The sequence below is a fragment of the Physella acuta genome, unplaced genomic scaffold, assembly GCF_028476545.2.
Source record: "Physella acuta isolate Inbredline_101_S28 unplaced genomic scaffold, ASM2847654v3 ptg001155l, whole genome shotgun sequence".
NCBI lineage: Eukaryota > Metazoa > Mollusca > Gastropoda > Physidae > Physella > Physella acuta.
Genome location: NW_026732672.1, coordinates 92,690 through 115,269, shown reverse-complemented (window position 1 = coordinate 115,269; position 22,580 = coordinate 92,690). Strand labels below are relative to the sequence as shown.

The following is a 22,580-nucleotide window of genomic DNA, read 5'->3' as shown; positions in this document are numbered from 1 at the left end:
CGGCTGGTGCAAAGTGAAGAAAAAGAAATATTTTCAGGAAAGACAAAGTAACAGTACACTAGACCACTGCCTGAAGTGCTAATCCCAGGAAATTTATAAACAGCCGGACCCTAAATATTTCTTCTGTGCATGAATACAAAAAATAATACAACAAATATTTGACTGCATTAGCAGGGAAGGAGAGAAAGCAAGAGGAGACACTGGCACTCTGCAGAATAACAATTTAGTTGTATGTCATTTCAGTTCTGCTTATGGAAGTTTTTGAAGGCAGAATTTTCTAGGAAGAGATTCAGCAACCTTCTGGGTCATATTCACTTTCACAACAATAACTAAAAGTCCATCAGGCTCATGGTATATTTGCTCCCATTATGGTAGATATTCCATTCAAATTTAGAAAGGTGTTATGTTTCTGGAGAGATCATTACTAATTAGCAAGTGGTTGATTTTAGAAGTGGGAGTAATTTATCCAATACATACCAAGCAATTTCGATAAGTATGGAATTAATATATTTTGGGCATGTTACTCATGTAACACCACTAAAAGGGTGCCCATATTTTGTCAAAGAAAAGTAAAGTTCCCTGCCAGCAAAAGGAAATGTCCAGTTATTTTAATTTTAACTAACAGCTGTGCTCTCTGAGGTGCAAATTATTAAATCGTGTTAATGTTTTATTATTTTATTACTAAAGTTGATTACTTCAATCCTGTTTGATATTTTTGTTACTCAAACACCTTCAGATTGTTAATTTATAGTTAAACTTTGAAAATGTAACACAATGACTTAACCCACAATAAGTAAAAACAAATTGTTAGAAGCCAGTTTATAAGTTATAAATATTTTTTCCATTCAAAATTGTGTACGGGTGTGTAGCACCCAGTTGCCAGGGACCGTATAAAAAAAATTTCAAACCCTCATAAAAAAATTTTTTACGCATATTTTTAAAATTTACAACCTCCAATGTGTTCATCCCAACCACCTTATAGATGGGAATGAGGCCCAGAAAAATTTATAAAACGAGACTCGAGATATGAGCAAAAATATAGCGACTTCGGTTCGATTACACCCAGTCGCCGGGGAAAGGGTTAATGGCAGAAGCTTTCCTAGGAGCATTCACACCTGCAAGTTCCATTGCTATCAGATGTAAGGTGTAGTAATGTCAGTTTTTTTTTTCTCTATAACTCTCCAGTTTGAGACAGCAAGTTTTAAAGTGTTGTTGCATGTTTGGACAGAGTGTTTTTTCCTTAGTGAAGGTTTAGCTACATCCACCTGCTTGAAGTAATGGATTACCCCTCATTATTTAGTTCTAGTATCCCTACAATTATTTATATTGCTGAACATTATCAAATGCACCATATCTGATACAAACTTTTATAAGATTGGTCCATAATTTCTATATGCAATCTTGTTTTGGGGACAGAGTGGTCTAGCGGTAGAGAGCTGGACTGCTGACCCGTAAGTCTCGAGTTTGAACCCATGTTAGGAAAGTAAAGGCGGCTGGGCACATTATCTCTTCATATGCCGAGGTCACAGAAACAAGTGAACTCTACTTCACTTGCCCTATAGACCGCCAGGTTTGAAAAGGGAACTTTACTTTAATCTTGTTTTGGTTACTATGAATGATTATCACACAGGATAAGTGATATAAAGTGAACCAAATGAACTAAGACCAATTTGGCCTACTAGGATCCAAGAGTTAAATTAACACTCAGCTTTACAAGCCACATGAAATAATAAACCAACACTACCTTGCCAGTTAGGCTATTGAAATAATAAACCAACACTACATTGCCAGTTAGGCTAATGTCAACTGTATTATTAGTCTTCTTTTTTTCAACATGTTTTAAAATACAGCACACAATTACACAAAAAGACAGGCATACAATAAAATTACAGTAAACATCAATTAGAAAATCACATTCAGGCTTGATAATAAACATACAGTCAATTTTAGCAGAATTTATCAGGTTTACTTAGCAAATTATAAACAAAAACATTATTGAACTTGTGTGAATACATTCTAAAAGTTTAGAAACATCTGCAGCAGATCTACAAAATGTATAAAGATGGTGAGAAAAAAATTAGTTGCTCTACATAGCTGAGTTCTCCAAATGAAAATGTAGCTGTTATCTAATTGGTTCTACTATGATAGCTGGCTCTATGTTTGTTAAATTAATATTAAATTTTAATATGCTGCTAAGCCAGTGGCAGTAAATAAATCTAAAAATCACATCAACTTGTATGTGCAGTTAATAAAAATCAAATTTTTTTTATAAACATTCAAACAATCTGTGCAATACTGTTCATTCAACAATACATTTTTATAAAATGCCATGTAGGCAAAAAATATGAAGTAAAAATTTATTTCATATTCATTGTAGGCCCTATTTGACAGCAACAATTAAATCAAACATTTATAGCTGTAAAAAAATATTCAATCTCACAAAGTAATTTTTTATATATTTTTTAAAACTGTTTGGTTTATGTTAGTTTTTATTTGATCCCCTAACAAAGATCAAAACTGATATATCAATTGTTTTTCTTTGTGTAACTGTATCTGTGGATTGTAAAAGCTTATTATCTGAAAACTCTAATTTTTCAAAATTTATTTGGCTAAGTTTGGCTAAATTGATTTCTCAGTGTTTCAGTGATGGAATGTTATTAGGAGAGATATAAATCTGTCACTAAGATAAGTCTATATTCAAAAGCTGGATCTTTTAAACTTCAGTAAAAATAATTTCCTATATCTTTGAGTAGCCTCCCTTCTTTTACAACCAAGCATGATTTATAGAAAAAAGTGAGAAACAAGAAAGCAGTTTGTCAAAAACATCAGAACAACAGAAAACATTTTGATTTGTCCAGATAAGCCCAGCTAAAAATTTAATTTAACACCTATCACCAAATAAAGGTTATAAAAAATAGGTTATGAAACTTGTACTTTTAGTAGCCCTAACTCAACCTTAACCCTAATCCTAGCCCTAACCCTAAGCCTAGAGGCATTGCTGTTATGGCATGGGTTTAAATATTCAAATGTCTAGTCATGAGAAGTAGGTCAAGGTTGCACTCATTAAATTGGAGCTGGCAAAAAGTGGCAATGCTTAAACTCCCCCTCATGAACTTTTTACATTATTAGAAGTTCTTATCTGGACAAAATTCAATCATTTTTCAAGAATTTAAATACTTAATTATCCAACTCATGTATTTTAGTTGCAAACATTTTTAAAATCTTTATGACATTATGGAAAAAGAATCATTTTGAAGAAACTGTCACACAGCTCACAGAAAGCAAGACTCAATGTTGTGATGACTAGCATCACTGCAGCATGAATTATATATTTCCTGCAACCATCTTAAACATTCTCAAACATGTTTTGGCCACACCAAATACTTTCTCTCACCACAATATAAATTACTTTAAATTAATTATTCTAGAATAAATTATAATATTATTATTTGATACATTGTACCAACTAATGTCACTATAAAAAAATAACTCTTGCACACATAATTAAGCATTTAGAAAAGCAACAAACAGTTCATTATCAGATGAGCAAAAACAAAATCCATACAACAAAAATGGTCTAGTACAGCTGTTTCCAAATCATGTTACTGCGAGCACCTCCCTTTTTTTTCCTAATGTACCACTAGCACCTCCCCTTTTAACTAATGTACCACTAGCACCTCCCCTTTTTTTTATCTAATGTACCACTAGTACCTCCCCTTTTAACTAATGTACCAATAGAAGCACCTCCCCTTTTAACTAATGTACCACTAGCACCTCCCTTTTCTATCTAATGTACCACTAGCACCTCCCCTTTTAACTAATGTACCACTAGCACCCCCCCCTTTTAACTAATGTACCACTAGCACCTCCCCTTTTATCTAATGTACCACTAGCACCCCCCCCCCCCCCTTTTAACTAATGTACCACTAACACCTCCCCTTTTATCTAATGTACCACTAGCACCTCCCCTTTTAACTAATGTACCACTAGCACCCCCCCCCCCTTTTAACTAATGTACCACTAGCACCCAGTAGCGTAGCGAGGGGGGGGGGGGGGACATATGTCCCCGGGCGCCGACCTTAGGGGGGGCGCCAAATTGAAAGTTTGAGGGGGGGTGCAAATGAAAAGTTCGAGGGGGTGGGGGTGCAAATCGAAAGTTTGAGGGGGGTGCAAATGAAAAGTTCGAGGGGGTGGGGGTGCAAATCGAAAGTTTGAGGGGGGTGCAAATGAAAAGTTCGAGGGGGGGGGTGCAAATCGAAAATTTGCTCCCAAGGGGGCGCCAAATTGAAAGTATGTCCCCGGGCGCCGGGAAGGGTCGCTACGCCTCTGCTAGCACCTCCCCTTTTATCTAATGTACCACTAGCACCTCCCCTTTTAACTAAAGTAGCTTTAGCGCCTCCCCTTTTAAATAATGTAGCATTTCCTCCTCCCTCTTTGCTTTCATAATGAAAGTACTTTACTGACATAATATAGGACAATGTAATTATCATAAATGTAAAACATATTTTTCTGTAAAACCACCCACATTTCCTTTGGTCTAGTTAGGCACTCCATCCAATGTGGAAACTACTGATCTAGTAAACTCAGACTCCTACAAAATATTCTTGCTGCCTTTTACCTGTGACTTGCCTTACCTACAAGGTCAACTGACAAACAAAGTTCATGTTTTACTTCTTTTGATGATAAATATGCTGTACTTAAGAATAATAACATATTGGTTTTTGTTTAGCTGGAAAAAACAACCTATATTTGTTATACCGTCTACAAACTCCTGTTAAAGACACAGTTCAAAACTCATGATATTTTTATTTAAAAGTTGTAAGGTTTCATGTAATATTTAAAAACATTGTCAGAAATCTAAACAAAATACATAATAATATTTTTAAAAAGGCAATAGTCTATACACATTTTTAACAAAACAAAACTGACAAAAAATAATTAAGAAAACTACCCATGGCACACCAGTAGTGAGTATAAGTTGTCTTTGGTTGAAACAAAAGTTGTCTCCCTTTTTTCACAGCCACAAAGTTGTTTTTGTATTGTTCACTTTCATTTTTAATCCATGTTTTTTTATTAACACATATTTGTCATTTCTGCAACAAAAAGTGTGTGTGTAGGCCTACCCCTTTTCCTTTAAGCAGATCAAATGAAAATGTTTTCCAAAATCCACTTGTTAGCAAAATGGTCCAAGAAATTTTAGAGTTTTTTTTATTCCAGAGGACTAAAAAGATGAAGCCAGTGTGTAATTGGATGAGTTGTATGCCTTGGTCCCAGCAACATTAAATCACAAGGAATTGGTCAACAAATATTTTGTTACAAAATGTGCGTTGTTTAATAGTAAAAAACATTCCAGAAAATGGCGAACCCCACACAACCGAGGTAGACGGCCAGGGCCACCCAGCACATGTACTGCTGGTGCAGCTTCTGCTGGAAGTTCTTCAAGATGGCCAGGCCGATGGTCAGCCCAGCTAGAGCACCGGTCAGGTGAGCAGTGTATCCTATAGGAGGGATGGGATCTTTTTGTGCATAGCGATTCCAGATGGCGAAACCAACATCAGCACTTGCTGCAACAGATTGGAGAAATAATCAAATTTGTTTCAGCAAATTTGAACAAAATAATTGCATGTAAATTTATTACAAATTAACTTAACCGAATTACTCACTTTCTTGGGTCTAATTCTTAATTTAAAATACTAAAATGTTTAGGGACAAACTCTCAAATTACATCCCTAGTTAAAGTTAACCCTCGACCTACCCTAGCTTTGAACCTTATTAAAATGTTTGATTAAAATGATACAATGAATAAAGTACACATTCTCCAACTTTAACCTATTTCCTATTAACAATATTAGATATATAAGCTTTTAAATAGCAGTTTAAGATACCTCTTGAGTTTGATTTGATAGAATAAAATGTGTAGTAAAATATTTGATCCTTTTTTCCTTACCAATAATTAAAACAGCAGCTAGTTTGATGACCCCAAGTTCCATATGAGAATAATTCTGTTGAATAGAACATTTTTTATTAATCAAAAATTAACATTCATGTGTACAATGATTTAAAGAACTAAAATGTATCAAGGTTTTTGAACTTTTTGTTTGTATTTGCTGTCAACAGAGCTGATTTTATGTCAAAAGCTGGATTGGATAAAAAAAAATTAGCTTTACAAACTGAAATGTATGCAATGTTGTGTCAGTCAATATTCAAATGTCTGTATAATAAAACTTGTCAAAATATATTAAAATTGCAGGTAGTTACAAAAGGGGGGAGTGGCATGCAGTACACATCATTGGTTTACACTGTAGGTAAACAGGGTAGGTTTATAGTTACAAGAACTGAAGGATTTTCTTTTTCTAGTTATAATTATATACAAAGTTTCAAAACGTCTTATCTAGTTTGAGGGTTTTGGGGTAAATAGGTGATTACAACATATTTACTGTCTCATTATATTGGTTCTTTATATACATAGATTGCATGCTTAACAACATCAAATATAACACTGTCTAACAGATATTTTATAGATTAAAATAACTTAATTTACAAAGATACTGTTTTTGAATTAATATTACTTGTGATTTTTTAGTACAATAATTATCTATTATAATTTCCTAATTTTCTGTTATTTTTATAAAAATATTTTTTTTAAATAATAGTCTCCCTTTAAAATATATCCCTCCAATATTTAGATGCTTTGTTATCTCCCCTAATAGGAAACCTGACAATTCCCTAGCACACAAAAAGAATTACGAACCAACAATACATTAGCTAAGTGTGCTGCCAGCAGTGCATACACTCCACCAGATGATCCCACTAGGAATGCTTCCATGTCGAACACTGAGGTTCCTAAAGAGCCTGGACAAATTTCAAAACATTGTTACGTCTATACGTGTATATAGTTTAGGTTAAAATGTATATCATTATTATAATTATTATATTAATTATAATATATATATATATATATATATATATATATATATATATATATATATATATATATATATATATATATATATAATATTTTGAAATTTATAAATATATACATGTATGTATAAATATGTATAAATATATATTTTTAAAATTTACATATATTTATATGTAATTGAGTGTACATACATAGATGTAGCATAAAATAAATGTATATATATATATATATATATATATATATATATATATATATATATATATATATATATATATATATATATATATATATATATATATATATATATATATATATATATACATATATATATATATATATATATATATATATATATATATATATGTAACTGGGGTAGGCCTAACTACCAGTTACAAATGATAACGAACGAGAGGCCGAGACGCGGTGTTGGTCTGATGCAACCGATAACAGGTGGCTTATTGGGTCGGGCTGATAACAACCTCAAAGCTACGCGTGCTATTTTGGGAAACGGTATTCAGACGGCCTGTCGGCTTTGATGGATAGGACGCAGATGTTATTTTACGGTCTGTACGTTTGAACTACGCAACTGGTGGTCGGAGATCGAGTACAAGTATCGATTACGGAGGAATACAAGTACGGGGACGAGTACGGATACAAGGCATAAATAGGAGGGCACGGCAGGACTCGTTCTCTCTCTTCCCGTTTCAGCGAGCTCTCTTCCATCTTCATCGCTCGCTTAGATCAGTCAGTCTGTGTGACTATGTCAAGTCGGTTATAGAACGGGTTAGCCGTATTGTGTTAAGGAGGATTATAGACATGTGGATTCAGTTATATAAAGCCTAGTGAAGGACTGTTAGGGGTCAGTTGATTCAGACTATTATTGAGAAGCATTCCTGTTGATTTATTGTGTTATTATGAAGCATTTCTTGATTCATGTAATAAAGGATCAATAGCGAACCTGCATCTTGAGTATCTATACTGTGGTCAATGTTGTCTAGAATGAGTGGTTAAACTCGTTAACACGTGGCACTACAGGCAATTAGGTCTCATTACATGTGGCGTTGCGAGCATGGTAACTGTTGGCTCGTTACAATTGGCGTTGTCGGCAGGATAAATGTTCGCTCGTCACAATTGGCGCTGCGAACAGGATGAATTCAACTAGACTTGCCGTTTAAGGCACCTATAGTCAACCTTGTGCATAACTGTGTTTAGTGTGTGTGTGAATTCGGACATTCAGGAACTGTGAAAATTGAGGAACGAGGAAAAATTTTTCATACACACACGGTAAGAAAGAACTCTCTTTTTTTTAGTACTTAAGGAAGAAAATGTCTACTCTGGACGAGAAGCAGACCCATATAGTGGTCCTACCCAGAGAGTCCCATATTAACAAATTTTACGGGGACGGAGACCCAACTTTAACCAACAGGTTCAGTGAAGAGGTCAAAGCGGCCTGGGCCTCGAGACATATGTCACCAGAGGAAAGATTAAGACTGCTGATGGGCAGTATAGGTGAAACGGTTAGGGCAGAGGTTAAGTGCCACGATAGGACCGTCCAATCAGATCCAGATAAGGTGCTGGATCTGATTATGGAGACCTTTGGGGAGAGACGGTCGGGAGTGCAACTGCTATCGGGATTCGTGGGCTTAAAGCAGAGAATGGCGGAGAGTGTGATGGAGTACTCACACAGGATGAACAGGGCCTTTGATTTGGTAAAGGGCAAATCACCGGACATTGATGTACGCCTACTGAGGGACCATTTCATCGGGGGGCTAGCAACCCCGATCTTAAGGAGAGAGTTGAAAGAGGAGGTCCACAGAGACCAGCAGTTGACCTTCCTTCAGGTCAGGAACTCAGCGATCCGCAGGTCCGAGGATGAGGACCAATCGAACTGTTCGGTGGACAAAGTCTCTGTGCCTGAACAGAGACAATCCCCACCCACAGGGGCCGACACGATGGAGACCATGATGGCTCAACTGTTGGCCCACCTAGAGAAGGTTGACCAACGTTTGGAGAGGTTGGAAAGCAGGTCAACAGCTGAGAATCAGGAAAAGAACGGGACAAAACAGGGACGGGTTGGACGGCCGTGTCCTGCCAAGCCATCACTCCAATGGACGGCAGACGGTCGACCAATTTGTTTGTCTTGTTCACAACCCGGACATATGGCACGGTACTGTCCGGTGAAACGATCGCCCTCTGTAAGGCAGGTCAAGGCTACAGAGCGGCGAGGTAATGACTTGGTAAACAAAATGACAAAGAAACACAGTAAGGAGAAAAAGAAAGGTAAAACACAACTAATGGAAAAAATGAACTGTGAAATGAACTTGAATGTTGAAAAGTGTCAAGTGAACAATTTGTTGGTAGAGAAAAATGATGATAAGAAGAAAATTGGTAGACTTAATAAAGGAATTCAAAGTCTAACCAGGAAACTGGATAGGAAAAGTTCATGCAAATCAAAAGCACAGGAGAAATGTTCATCTTTAAAGTGTCTGTTATCGGAAGAAGTAAATAAAAATATTAGACAACAGAACAGTGTTGGCAAACTAGAAGGAATGAAAGAGTCTCAAACAAGACTTGAAGAAAAATTATCAGATATTGAAAAAGAACTTCAAATTACAGCAAGGCTGGGATCCATCGAACAGCGATGGGCAGCAGAATTGGCACTCGTTGACCTAGAGAGAAAACATCGCCCGGGGCGGTCCAATGGCAATGCGGACGCCTTATCAAGGAATCCTTACGAGAAACCGGGTGATGAGGAAGAAACGCTGACAGGAATATGTGAGGTCAGAGCGTCAACAGATATCCCTCATGGGGTACAAGTGATGCAGAACGGGCAGACCGGGGTGGAGCACATATCCACGGAACCCGAACATATGGACAGTAGTGATTTTATTTGCCTTAATCACAAAAAGATAAGAGATGCCCAGAGAACGGATAGTGGCTTACAACCGCTATTGAAACACGTCCAGGAACAAAAATTCCCAGGAAGAAGGGAAAGAGAACAATTTGGTCGAGAAACAAAGAAAATACTGAGTCAGTGGAACCGTCTCAGTATAAAGGATGGTGTTCTCATGCGGAGAATTCATGACCAAATTGATGGCACAATACACCAGGTGGTGGTGCCGGGACAATTACGAGGAGAAGTGCTAAGGTTGGCACATGACAGGGCAGGACACCAGGGTCAGGACAGAACCCACAAAATATTACGACGGAGGTGTTACTGGCCCAATATGGAAATGGAGGTCAAACGCCATTGTGAGGCTTGTGTGAGGTGTCAGCATGCGAAAATGCCAGTTGTCAAAATGAGACAGCCATCAGGACACCTACTAGCGACAAAACCACTAGAGATTGTGGCTATGGACTTTACGTCGTTGGAGCAATCATCGGATGGGACGGAACATGTGTTGGTAATGACTGATGTATTCACCAAATGGACTGTGGCGGTGCCCACACGAGATCAGACTGCCAAAACAGTGGCAAAGGTCTTATTACAACATTGGTTCATCAAATATGGCATACCAAGACAATTACACTCTGACCAAGGAAGGGCTTTCGAGTCAGAAGTAATTAACCAACTGTGCAGCCACTACGGGATCAACAAATCTAGAACAACCACATTTAATCCGAAGGGAAACGGACAGTGTGAACGGTTCAACCGCAGCATGCATGATTTGCTGCGTACGCTAGAACCTGAACAGAAAAAACGTTGGCCTGATTTTCTCCCAGAGTTGGTATATCTATACAACTGCACACCCCATGCCACAACCGGCTTTACGCCATACATGTTGCTGTTCGGACGGGAGGCTCGACTCCCTCTTGATTTGTTCTTAGGAAAAAGGGAGAGTATGACTGGCTCATACACCGCACTGGAATATGTGAATGAACATATGAGAAGAATTAGAGAAATGTACAGGGTAGTACAGGAAAGACTAGAACATGAATCTCGGCGAAGGGAACCGCCGATACAGACGAAGGACCCGCCACTCAAACTGAATGACAGGGTATTACTGCGTAGCCACCCGTTAGGCAGAAACAAAATCCACGATCTCTGGGGACAGGAGATATGGCAAGTCGTGGAGATGCCTAAAGTAGCAGGTGGCCCCTTTAAGATAAGACCCATCGATCACGCCAAACCGGATCGGTGGGCGAATATTGCTCAATTAAAGAAATATTGGAATAGGCAAGAAGAGCAGTTACACACAGAGAAACCCAAGACAATTAGGGAACCGGAAGTTATAACGGAAATTCACATACCCATTCCGGAACCATATCACCATCAACAGAACAACAGCGATACGCAAGGGGAGGATACCGGCAACAATGAGGATCCCGGTCCCTCCAGAAGCAGAGAGACAGTAGACCATCAGATAAGTGGTCCGCGGAGAAGTTTAAGGAACAGAAGGAATACGAAATTTTTTGTCAGCAACCATCAATTCTTTCATGGTCGCGCTGGTATGAAAACAGACTGTTCAAAGAGCTATAGAAGTGAACTGGTGAAGGCACCAAATGGAAAGGGTGGATGTGAATTCTAGAACTGTTTTGTGTCTCAGAAAGATGATGTAGACACAGTTGATATGTGAAATAGGTAGAACTGTCAATCGTATACGAATGGAACGTCGTGGACAGTGAGTAGAACAATAGATTTTTTTTTTACGACTGTGCGATTGACTTTGGAGGAGTGCACCTGCCAGGCGTTGTTTGTGGTTGAAAACACACAAAAAAAAGCAGGGGTGGATGTAACTGGGGTAGGCCTAACTACCAGTTACAAATGATAACGAACGAGAGGCCGAGACGCGGTGTTGGTCTGATGCAACCGATAACAGGTGGCTTATTGGGTCGGGCTGATAACAACCTCAAAGCTACGCGTGCTATTTTGGGAAACGGTATTCAGACGGCCTGTCGGCTTTGATGGATAGGACGCAGATGTTATTTTACGGTCTGTACGTTTGAACTACGCAACTGGTGGTCGGAGATCGAGTACAAGTATCGATTACGGAGGAATACAAGTACGGGGACGAGTACGGATACAAGGCATAAATAGGAGGGCACGGCAGGACTCGTTCTCTCTCTTCCCGTTTCAGCGAGCTCTCTTCCATCTTCATCGCTCGCTTAGATCAGTCAGTCTGTGTGACTATGTCAAGTCGGTTATAGAACGGGTTAGCCGTATTGTGTTAAGGAGGATTATAGACATGTGGATTCAGTTATATAAAGCCTAGTGAAGGACTGTTAGGGGTCAGTTGATTCAGACTATTATTGAGAAGCATTCCTGTTGATTTATTGTGTTATTATGAAGCATTTCTTGATTCATGTAATAAAGGATCAATAGCGAACCTGCATCTTGAGTATCTATACTGTGGTCAATGTTGTCTAGAATGAGTGGTTAAACTCGTTAACACGTGGCACTACAGGCAATTAGGTCTCATTACATGTGGCGTTGCGAGCATGGTAACTGTTGGCTCGTTACAATTGGCGTTGTCGGCAGGATAAATGTTCGCTCGTCACATATATATATATATATACATATATGTATATAAGAAGGTGTTGCACTCACCTGCCAGGATACCTGACATATAGACCAGGGCTATCCTAAATGGACCATGGACCATCTCTAAAGGTACACCAACTAGAACTTGGACTATTACATTAAATAGTAGATGCACATAGCTGAGGATTTAAAAAAAAACATTTTAAATATCTATGTAACTATTCAAGATGAACAATTTTAAAGATGTATCACTCGATTTCCCCACACATACAGCTTATCCACATCTATTGGCCACATCAACATCTATTGGCAACATCCACATCTATTGGCCACATCTACATCTATTGACCACATCCACATCTATTGGCCACATCCACATCTATTGGCCACACTCCACACCAAATGGCCACACCCACCAGTCCCCTTCCAACATTGTCCACACGGCACCTTGACATTTATTCGGCATTCGCTGCCGAAATCCCCTTCAATGCTGGACAGCAGTAGCCTTTTCGTAACATGACCTACCCAGCATGTAGGACGTCACATGACCTACCCAACACACTTGACGTCACGTGACCTACCCAGCATGTACGACGTCACATGACCTACCCTGTGTGCATGACCTCACGTGACCTACCCAGCATGACCTCATGTGACCTACCCAGCATGTAGGACGTCACATGACCTACCCAACACACTTGACGTCACGTGACCTACCCAGCATGCAGCATCATGTACAGCAGGAAGCGCCACATCTCGAGACGTTTGTCGGGTCTGTATATGAAGACACTGGCCACAGGGACTGGCCCGTTGAAGGTGAACATTCGGGACTCCATACAGTAGTAGACAAAGCATCCTACCTGGTGAGTATAGGGAGGGTTTAAACTCTAATCTCGGAAGGGGGGGGGGTGAATGTGGGTCAAGAGAGAGGGGCTTTTAACATGGGTCATGAGGGAATCTAAATGTAGATCATGGGGGGTTATAGTATAGGAAAGGGGTCGGCAACCTTTTGAAGCGGAAGAGCCAAAAGTTACAATTTTCAAAATTTCCCTGGTTTTAAAGAGCCACTAACATTTTTTTATTTCAAATATTTTATTTTTTTATTAAGATTATTAGTATTTGTGCAAGGAGCTGGAGAGCCGCATCTTGATATCAAAAGAGCCGCATGCGGCTCGCGAGCCGCAGGTTGCCGACCCCTGGTATAGGAGTTAAATGTTGAAGCTCAGCGACTTGTTAGTTAAGGAATCATGGACATTTTATATGCAACAGAAAATCTGGCATTTTGCGCAACTCTACCCCATATAAAGTAATATAACGTAAAAGACCACTACCCCATATAAAGATTTATAACAAAACAGAAAGCTATAAATTATTTAAAAGAAAATACATTGTTACATTTTCTTTGTTAGAAACGAGGGCCAAACCATATACATGTACAAAAAATAATAACCACCCTATCACATATGATGTGTTGTATAATACATGCACGAACTAAAACCTTCAGATGTAAACATCAACAGTACACAGTGATGTGAGAGCTACCTTATATCACCCTTATTCCCAACCAAACAAGAAAGACAACCAGACAATCGATTGTGAGTTATATGATGAGCTGAGTTTAAGTGACCTCCCCTTGTAGTCTACGACTAATAAATTTGTAATGTTTTTCTCCGAAGTCTCCGTCTGAAGGAGACATTTTTATTCTGTCTGAACCGTTTGACATCACCGTTTGTATTTGTAGCAGTCAGATGTAGCAAATCATTAAGTATAAAAGCTCTGGAACAGATGACTTTATCTATGACTTGACCACGCCGCCCACCTACAATAACCATAAATCTTGAGTTAACAGTAATTTTCTTCATCTTGCTCTTATAATGTAAAAGAAATGAATCGCAGTCAAATATATTAACCATACTGACAGCGACACCCTCACAAAGTGCATCGGCTAAAGACCCCCCCCCCCCCATTCCCCCACCAGATGAATACCGTTAATTATGACGTGTCATTTTCCTCCTAAGGTTTTAAAGAAACAATAAAAACTCCAGCTCTATTGATGTGATTTAAAGATAGTAGGGGGTGGGGGTGTATTAAAGAAGACCTCCATACAAACCAGTACCTCTAGCAATGTGATGAGGGGTATGAAGATGGGGGGTGGGCAGCAGGTGTAACGGTCAGCGTAGAACTGACGGTCGGCGTCGTCCGTCAGGAACTCACGGGCTATGCGGCGGACCTGGGGAGAGAGAAACTTTTTTGTAGGTCACACAGCTAGGTGGGGGGGGGGGGGGGGGGGCGGCGGACTTGGGGAGAAAGAAAATCTTTTGTAGATCAGACGTGTAGGGGGGGGGGGGGTAAACTTAAGGGCATCAGACTTTTTGGGAGGGGGGGGGGAGAGAATATATATTGTAGATCAGGCATGGAAGTGAAGGGGGTGGGGAATCTTTTGTATATCAGATAAGGGGGGGCGGGGAGATGGTAGGCAGCATTGATTGGAGCTAAACTACGGTCTTGTAAACTATTTTTGTCTGGTTGCTGTTGATGAGTCGTTACAGGTGTTTTGTGTTTATGTGCTAATTAAGGTACAGGTAAATCTGCAACAATTGCGGTTAATCTGTTAAAATTAGAGTTAATATGTAGCAGGGTTAATCTGTAATGGTTAATGTAATTGTGAAACTGTGGCCTATTCGTTGGGTTATGATACTTGATGTTATTATATAACACTTCTCATACAAACACTTCTCGTCTGTCATACACCATACACATCTAACACGGCTGTCATAAGACTGACCCTAACTATGACTTGCATACTGCAGATGTTTCAAACATTCGTCCAACTCATGTATGTCTGTCACCCTTCATGTGTCATCCAGCAAGTGTCCATCATCCAGCATGTGCGTCATACAACATCTAGCATCTCTCTGTCATCCGGTATATGTCCGTCATCCAACAAGTGTCTGTCATCTAGCGTTTCCGTCATCCAGCATGTGCGTCATACAACATACGTCCGTCATATAGCATCTGTCCGTCATCCGGTATCTGTCTGCCATCTAACAAGTGTCTGTTATCTAGCGTGTCCGTCATCCAGCACGTATCTGTCATGCAGCATGTCCGTTTTACAACATTTGTCCGTCATCCGGTATCTGTCATTCAACATATGTCCGGCATCTAAAATCTGTCTGTCGTCCAGCGTGTCCGTCATACACCATTTGTCCGTCATCCGACATCTGTCTGCCATCTAACAGGTGTCTGTCTTCTAGGGTGTCCGTTATCCAGCATATGTCCGTCATCCAGCACATGTCTGTCATACAACATATGTCTGTCATCCAGCGTGTCCGTCAAATAACATTTGTCTGTCATCCGACATCTGTCTGTCATCCAAAAAGTGTATGTCATCCAGCATGTACTTCATATAACATATGTTCGTCATCTAGCATCTGTTCAGTATCTGTCCGTCATCCAGCGTGTCCGTCATACACATGTCCGTCATCTAACACCTGTCCGTCATACAACATCTGTCCGTCCTCTAGCATCTGTCCGTCATCCGGCAACCCACCTACCATCTTCTGGAAGCACGTCAGGTAGGGCCCGTCACTGAGGTAGAGGGACCTGTTCCAGGGGTCGGCCTCACGACTCTCCACAGCCAACCGGAAGCTGTCGTTCCGTCTGCAGCTCATCTGCACAATGGAAGAGAAGCAGACGTCAATCAGAAACATCAGCCAGCGAGCCTGGCTTTAGAACATCTTTACCAGCCGACACAAATACGCCTTTCATTGTGTTTGTTTACTTTAGGGCGAGGGGAAAGATTTTCACATTTCTAAAGCCGTGCACATTTCTCGACGCACTGGGAGGGATGGGGAACAAATGTGGAGTTATGAATCTATTTGTGGATACATCGGGAAAGCTGATTGACAAAAAATGGAGTTATGAATCTATCTGTGTTTACATGAGTGATTTTAAGGACCCCATGTTTGACGCCTCAGTAGTCTGCTGTTTAATGGGGGGGAAGGGGGTTAGGGGGATGTTAGAGGTGGGATTTGGATTTCTATTCGGTCAAAGAAATGTTGGGTTTTTTTTTATCTAATTCCTAAGCAAATGTAAACCTTTTTTTGGGATCTAATACCTATGAAAATAGTTAACTGTATTTTGATCTAAAGCAATAACTATGGAAATGTTAACTTTTAAAATATTTTTTTTGGGATCTAATACCTCAGCAAATGTTAATTTAAAAAAATATATAATTAAGAAAAGTTTAACTTTAATGAGTTATTTATCTTCCAGCAGATACAAATGTTTTGACCAAAGTGATAGATAAGAATAAGTTTAGAACACTTTATTTAAACTGTTATGTGACGGCATGGTCGGTTTGTTGAGCTTACAACCACTAACCCAAAGTCTCGAGTTCGAATCACAGGTTCGATTTAGTAGAAGGTTCCTGAGTCCACCCAGCTCTGATGGGTACCTGACTCACGTTAGGGAAACAAAACGGATGGGCTCAATGCTGACCACATTGTCCCTTCATACGCCGAGGTAACTGAAACAGATGAACTCTACTTCACCTGCCCATAAACGGGAAGGGATAATGATAATGTTAAGTTTCAAAAAAGTTGAAAACTCACCCATAGCTAAGGTTGTTTATGTTTTTATAAGTGTACAAAAAGTAAGTCAAGTCCATTTTTACTAGGGGGTGCTGGGACCTATCACGTGATGTTATTTATTTACAGTGTCGCATGACAGACGATCGATACCTCCATTAATGCTAATTACGTGTATAGCTAATTACTTGTATAGCTAATTACTTGTAGCACACCATTGATTATGTAAACCAAGTCGTTTTTTACTTCCAAGAAAGCATTTGAAGGGTAGTGACAATAGCATGAATAATCAATTTTTAAAATCAAAATGGATGTGCTGTTTATGTTACGTTCTGTTCCTTTGATCATTTAAACGGTTTTTGAATTGTTATGATTCTTTTAGTTAATTCAGATTTTTTAAAATGACTAAATTATTTTTTAAAAACATTATTTTTATAAACTAAGATTTTTTTTGGTCCCGCAATTCGCAATGTGAACTTCTCCATTACAATGAGCCGGTGTTGTCCTCTGGAGGTGAGTTATGTCCCCTGAAGTATATTTTGTCATTATAGATTAAGTATTAAGTATTAAGTATTCCAAAAAAAACACCAAATTGAGATATTTATAAATCTCGACGTTTTACACCTTCTTGAATCGAAAAAAAAAACAACATAGTTTTGCAATTTTGTCTGTATGTCTGTGTGTGTGTATGTATGTATGTATGTGTGTGTATGTCTATGAACACGATAACTTGAGTACCGTTTCAGCTAGGTTGATGAAATTTCATATACAAGTATTAAAACAAATTTTTAGTTCTGTATCAACTTTTGAGCTCTAGTCGCGTTTGTACATTTTATGACATCCAAGACCAATAGTTTATTAAAGAATGTCTTGCGACTATGGATGTTGAAAAGAAATTGCCTTTATGGTTGAAATATTTATTCACGCAAGTGAATGTCTCAAATTTTAATAAAACTCAAGTAATTATTAAGCCGGGACGTTTTCTAGAAAAGTAAAAATACGGATGGCAGTTTTTACTCACGTTTGACACACATCTCAAGACCGACACACACACACACACACACATCTCAAGTCCGACACACACTCAAATACAAAGACCGCCACACAACAACATCTTAAGACCACCACACACAGCTACACACATCTCAAGACCGTCACACCCACACACCTCTCTAAACAATCCGTAACACGATCTTAGGACCCTCTTCTGTTCCTAACACATCTCTTCAGCCAGCTATTACGTAAACTCCTGACAAACCAAACGAGGACATTTTATTTGACACAATAACTTTCTAAGTTAGAAAAATATTCCCAATCCCCCCCCCCCCCCGCCTCCCCCACTGTAAAAGTTTTACATCTCTGGCAATGACGAGTCGTCGTTAACGTCACGAGGCTAGGAAAGAGAGGTCACTGACCCCTAGCACATGAGTTCCTTGTGAGGGCTACATTCAACGGCTGCCGGCCATTTTATTACCTAATTACACAAGTCAACACAGGACACATCTGTGAGCTCATGTTTGCAAGTACAGGCCCCTGAATGGTTAGATCACAGGAGTACAGGCCCTGGTTAGATCACAGGAGTACAGGCCCCTGGTTAGTTAGATCACAGGAGTACAGGCCCCTGGTTAGTTAGATCACAGGAGTACAGGCACCTGATTAGTTAGATCACAGGAGTACAGGCCCCTGGTTAGTTAGATCACAGGAGTACAGGCCCCTGGTTAGTTAGATCACAGGAGTACAGGCCCCTGGTTAGTTAGATCATAGGAGTACAGGCCCCTGGTTAGTTAGATCACAGGAGTACAGGCCCCTGGTTAGTTAGATCACAGGAGTACAGGCCCCTGGTTAGTTAGATCACAGGAGTACAGGCCCCTGGTTAGATCACAGGAGTACAGGCCCCTGGTTAGTTAGATCACAGTACAGGCCCCTGGTTAGTTAGATCACAGGAGTACAGGCCCCTGATTAGTTAGATCACAATACTGGCCCCTGGTTAGTTAGATCACAGGAGTAAAGGCCCCTGGTTAGTTAGATCACAGGAGTACATGCCCCTGGTTAGTTAGATCACAGGAGTACAGGCCCCTGGTTAGTTAGATCACAGTACAGGCCCCTGGTTAGTTAGATCACAGGAGTACAGGCCCCTGGTTAGTTAGATCACAGTACAGGCCCCTGGTTAGTTAGATCACAGGAGTACTGGCACCTGGTAAGTTAGATCATAGTACTGGCCCCTGGTTAGTTAGATCACAGTACAGGCCCTTGTTTAGTTAGATCACAGTACTGGCCCCTGGTTAGTTAGATCACAGGAGTACTGGCACCTGGTTAGTTAGATCACAGTACAGGCCCCTGGTTAGTTAGATCACATGAGTACAGGCCCCTGGTTAGCTAGATCACAGGAGTACAGGCCCCTGGTTAGTTAGATCACAGTACAGGCCCCTGGTTAGTTAGATCACAGGAGTACAGGCCCCTGGTTAGTTAGATCACAGGAGTACAGGCTTCTGGATAGTTAGATCACAGGAGTACTGGCCCCTGGTTAGTTAGATCACAGGAGTACATGCCCCTGGTTAGTTAGATCACAGGAGTACAGGCCCCTGGTTAGTTAGATCACAGGAGTACAGGCCCCTGGTTAGTTAGATCACAGGAGTACAGGCCACTGGTTAGTTAGATCACAGGAGTACAGGCCCCTGGTTAGTTAGATCACAGGAGTACAGGCCTCTGGTTAGTTAGATCACAGTACTGGCCCCTGGTTAGTTAGATCACAGGAGTACAGGCCCCTGGTTAGTTAGATCACAGGAGTACAGGCCCCTGGTTAGTTAGATCACAGGAGTACAGGCCCCTGGTTAGTTAGATCACAGGAGTACAGGCCCCTGGTTAGTTAGATCACAGTACTGGCCCCTGGTTAGTTAGATCACAGTACAGGCCCCTGGTTAGTTAGATCACAGTACAGGCCCCTGGTTAGTTAGATCACAGTACTGGCCCCTGGTTAGTTAGATCACAGGAGTACGGGCCCCTGGTTAGTTAGATCACAGGAGTACAGGCCCCTGGTTAGTTAGATCACAGGAGTAAAGGCCCCTGGTTAGTTACATCACAGGAGTACAGGCCCCTGGTTAGTTATATCACAGGAGTAGAGTACAGGCCCCTGGTTAGTTAGATCACAGGAGTACAGGCCCCTGGTTAGTTAAATCACAGGAGTACAGGCCCCTGGTTAGTTAGATCACAGGAGTACAGGCCCCTGGTTAGTTAGATCACAGGAGTACAGGCCCCTGGTTAGTTAGATCACAGGAGTACAGGCCCCTGGTTAGTTAGATCACAGGAGTACAGGCCCCTGGTTAGTTAGATCACAGGAGTACAGGCCCCTGGTTAGTTAGATCACAGGAGTACAGGCCCCTGGTTAGTTAGATCACAGGAGTACAGGCCCCTGGTTAGTTAGATCACAGGAGTACTGGCCCCTGGTTAGTTAGATCACAGGAGTACAGGCCCTGGTTAGTTAGATCACAGGAGTACAGGCCCCTGGTTAGTTAGATCACAGGAGTACAGGCCCCTGGTTAGTTAGATCACAAGAGTACAGGCCCCTGGTTAGTTAGATCACAGTAAAGGCCCCTGGTTAGTTAGATCACAGTACTGGCCCCTGGTTAGTTAGATCATATTACTGGCCCCTGGTTAGTTAGATCACAGTACTGGCCCCTGGTTAGTTAGATCACAGGAGTACAGGCCCCTGGTTAGTTAGATCACAGGAGTACCGGCCCCTGGTTAGTTAGATCACAGTACAGGCCCCAGGTTAGTTAGATCACAGGAGTACAGGCCCCTGGTTAGTTAGATCACAGGAGTACAGGCCCCTGGTTAGTTAGATCACAGGAGTACAGGCCCCTGGTTAGTTAGATCACAGGAGTACAGGCCCCTGGTTAGTTAGATCACAGTACAGGCCCCTGGTTAGTTAGATCACAGTACTGGCCCCTGGTTAGTTAGATCACAGTACAGGCCCCTGGTTAGTTAGATCACAGTACTGGCCCCTGGTTAGTTAGATCACAGTACTGGCCCCTGGTTAGTTAGATCACAGGAGTACAGGCCCCTGGTTAGTTAGATTACAGGAGTACAGGCCCCTGGTTAGTTATATCACAGTACAGGCCCCTGGTTAGTTAGATCACAGTACTGGCCCCTGGTTAGTTAGATCACAGTACAGGCCCCTGGTTAGTTAGATCACAGGAGTACAGGCCCCTGGTTAGTTAGATCACAGGAGTACAGGCCCCTGGTTAGTTAGATCACAGTACTGGCCCCTGGTTAGTTAAATCACAGGAGTACTGGCCCCTGGTTAGTTAGATCACAGGAGTACAGGCCCCTGGTTAGTTAGATCACAGGAGTACAGGCCCCTGGTTAGTTAGATCACAGTACAGGCCCCTGGTTAGTTAGATCACAGGAGTACAGGCCCCTGGTTAGTTAGATCACAGTACAGGCCCCTGGTTAGTTAGATCACAGGAGTACTGGCACCTGGTAAGTTAGATCATAGTACTGGCCCCTGGTTAGTTAGATCACAGTACAGGCCCTTGGTTAGTTAGATCACAGTACTGGCCCCTGGTTAGTTAGATCACAGGAGTACTGGCACCTGGTTAGTTAGATCACAGTACAGGCCCCTGGTTAGTTAGATCACATGAGTACAGGCCCCTGGTAATCTAGATCACAGGAGTACAGGCCCCTGGTTAGTTAGATCACAGTACAGGCCCCTGGTTAGTTAGATCACAGGAGTACAGGCCCCTGGTTAGTTAGATCACAGGAGTACAGGCTCCTGGATAGTTAGATCACAGGAGTACTGGCCCCTGGTTAGTTAGATCACAGGAGTACATGCCCCTGGTTAGTTAGATCACAGGAGTACAGGCCCCTGGTTAGTTAGATCACAGGAGTACAGGCCCCTGGTTAGTTAGATCACAGGAGTACAGGCCACTGGTTAGTTAGATCACAGGAGTACAGGCCCCTGGTTAGTTAGATCACAGGAGTACAGGCCTCTGGTTAGTTAGATCACAGTACTGGCCCCTGGTTAGTTAGATCACAGGAGTACAGGCCCCTGGTTAGTTAGATCACAGGAGTACAGGCCCCTGGTTAGTTAGATCACAGGAGTACAGGCCCCTGGTTAGTTAGATCACAGGAGTACAGGCCCCTGGTTAGTTAGATCACAGTACTGGCCCCTGGTTAGTTAGATCACAGTACAGGCCCCTGGTTAGTTAGATCACAGTACAGGCCCCTGGTTAGTTAGATCACAGTACTGGCCCCTGGTTAGTTAGATCACAGGAGTACGGGCCCCTGGTTAGTTAGATCACAGGAGTACAGGCCCCTGGTTAGTTAGATCACAGGAGTAAAGGCCCCTGGTTAGTTACATCACAGGAGTACAGGCCCCTGGTTAGTTATATCACAGGAGTAGAGTACAGGCCCCTGGTTAGTTAGATCACAGGAGTACAGGCCCCTGGTTAGTTAAATCACAGGAGTACAGGCCCCTGGTTAGTTATATCACAGGAGTAGAGTACAGGCCCCTGGTTAGTTAGATCACAGGAGTACAGGCCCCTGGTTAGTTAAATCACAGGAGTACAGGCCCCTGGTTAGTTAGATC

At 41.1% G+C, this 22,580-nt stretch overlaps 1 protein-coding gene across 1 annotated transcript in view; it reads right to left on the bottom strand.

Annotated features, from left to right (window-relative positions):
• Positions 1 to 4,797: 4,797 nt before the first annotated feature.
• Positions 4,798 to 22,580, bottom strand: part of LOC131956486 (rhomboid-related protein 3-like) — a 32,289-nt gene continuing 14,506 nt past the window's right edge. Inside the window, exons 4-10 of the mRNA XM_059320957.1 lie at positions 15,959 to 16,075; positions 14,521 to 14,634; positions 13,122 to 13,264; positions 12,471 to 12,583; positions 6,752 to 6,852; positions 5,948 to 6,002; positions 4,798 to 5,564 (exon numbers count right to left, since the gene is read on the bottom strand). Of these exons, the coding sequence (XP_059176940.1) occupies positions 5,332 to 5,564; positions 5,948 to 6,002; positions 6,752 to 6,852; positions 12,471 to 12,583; positions 13,122 to 13,264; positions 14,521 to 14,634; positions 15,959 to 16,075 (876 nt within the window). The 3' untranslated portion in view covers positions 4,798 to 5,331. The remainder of the gene's footprint in view (positions 5,565 to 5,947; positions 6,003 to 6,751; positions 6,853 to 12,470; positions 12,584 to 13,121; positions 13,265 to 14,520; positions 14,635 to 15,958; positions 16,076 to 22,580) is intronic.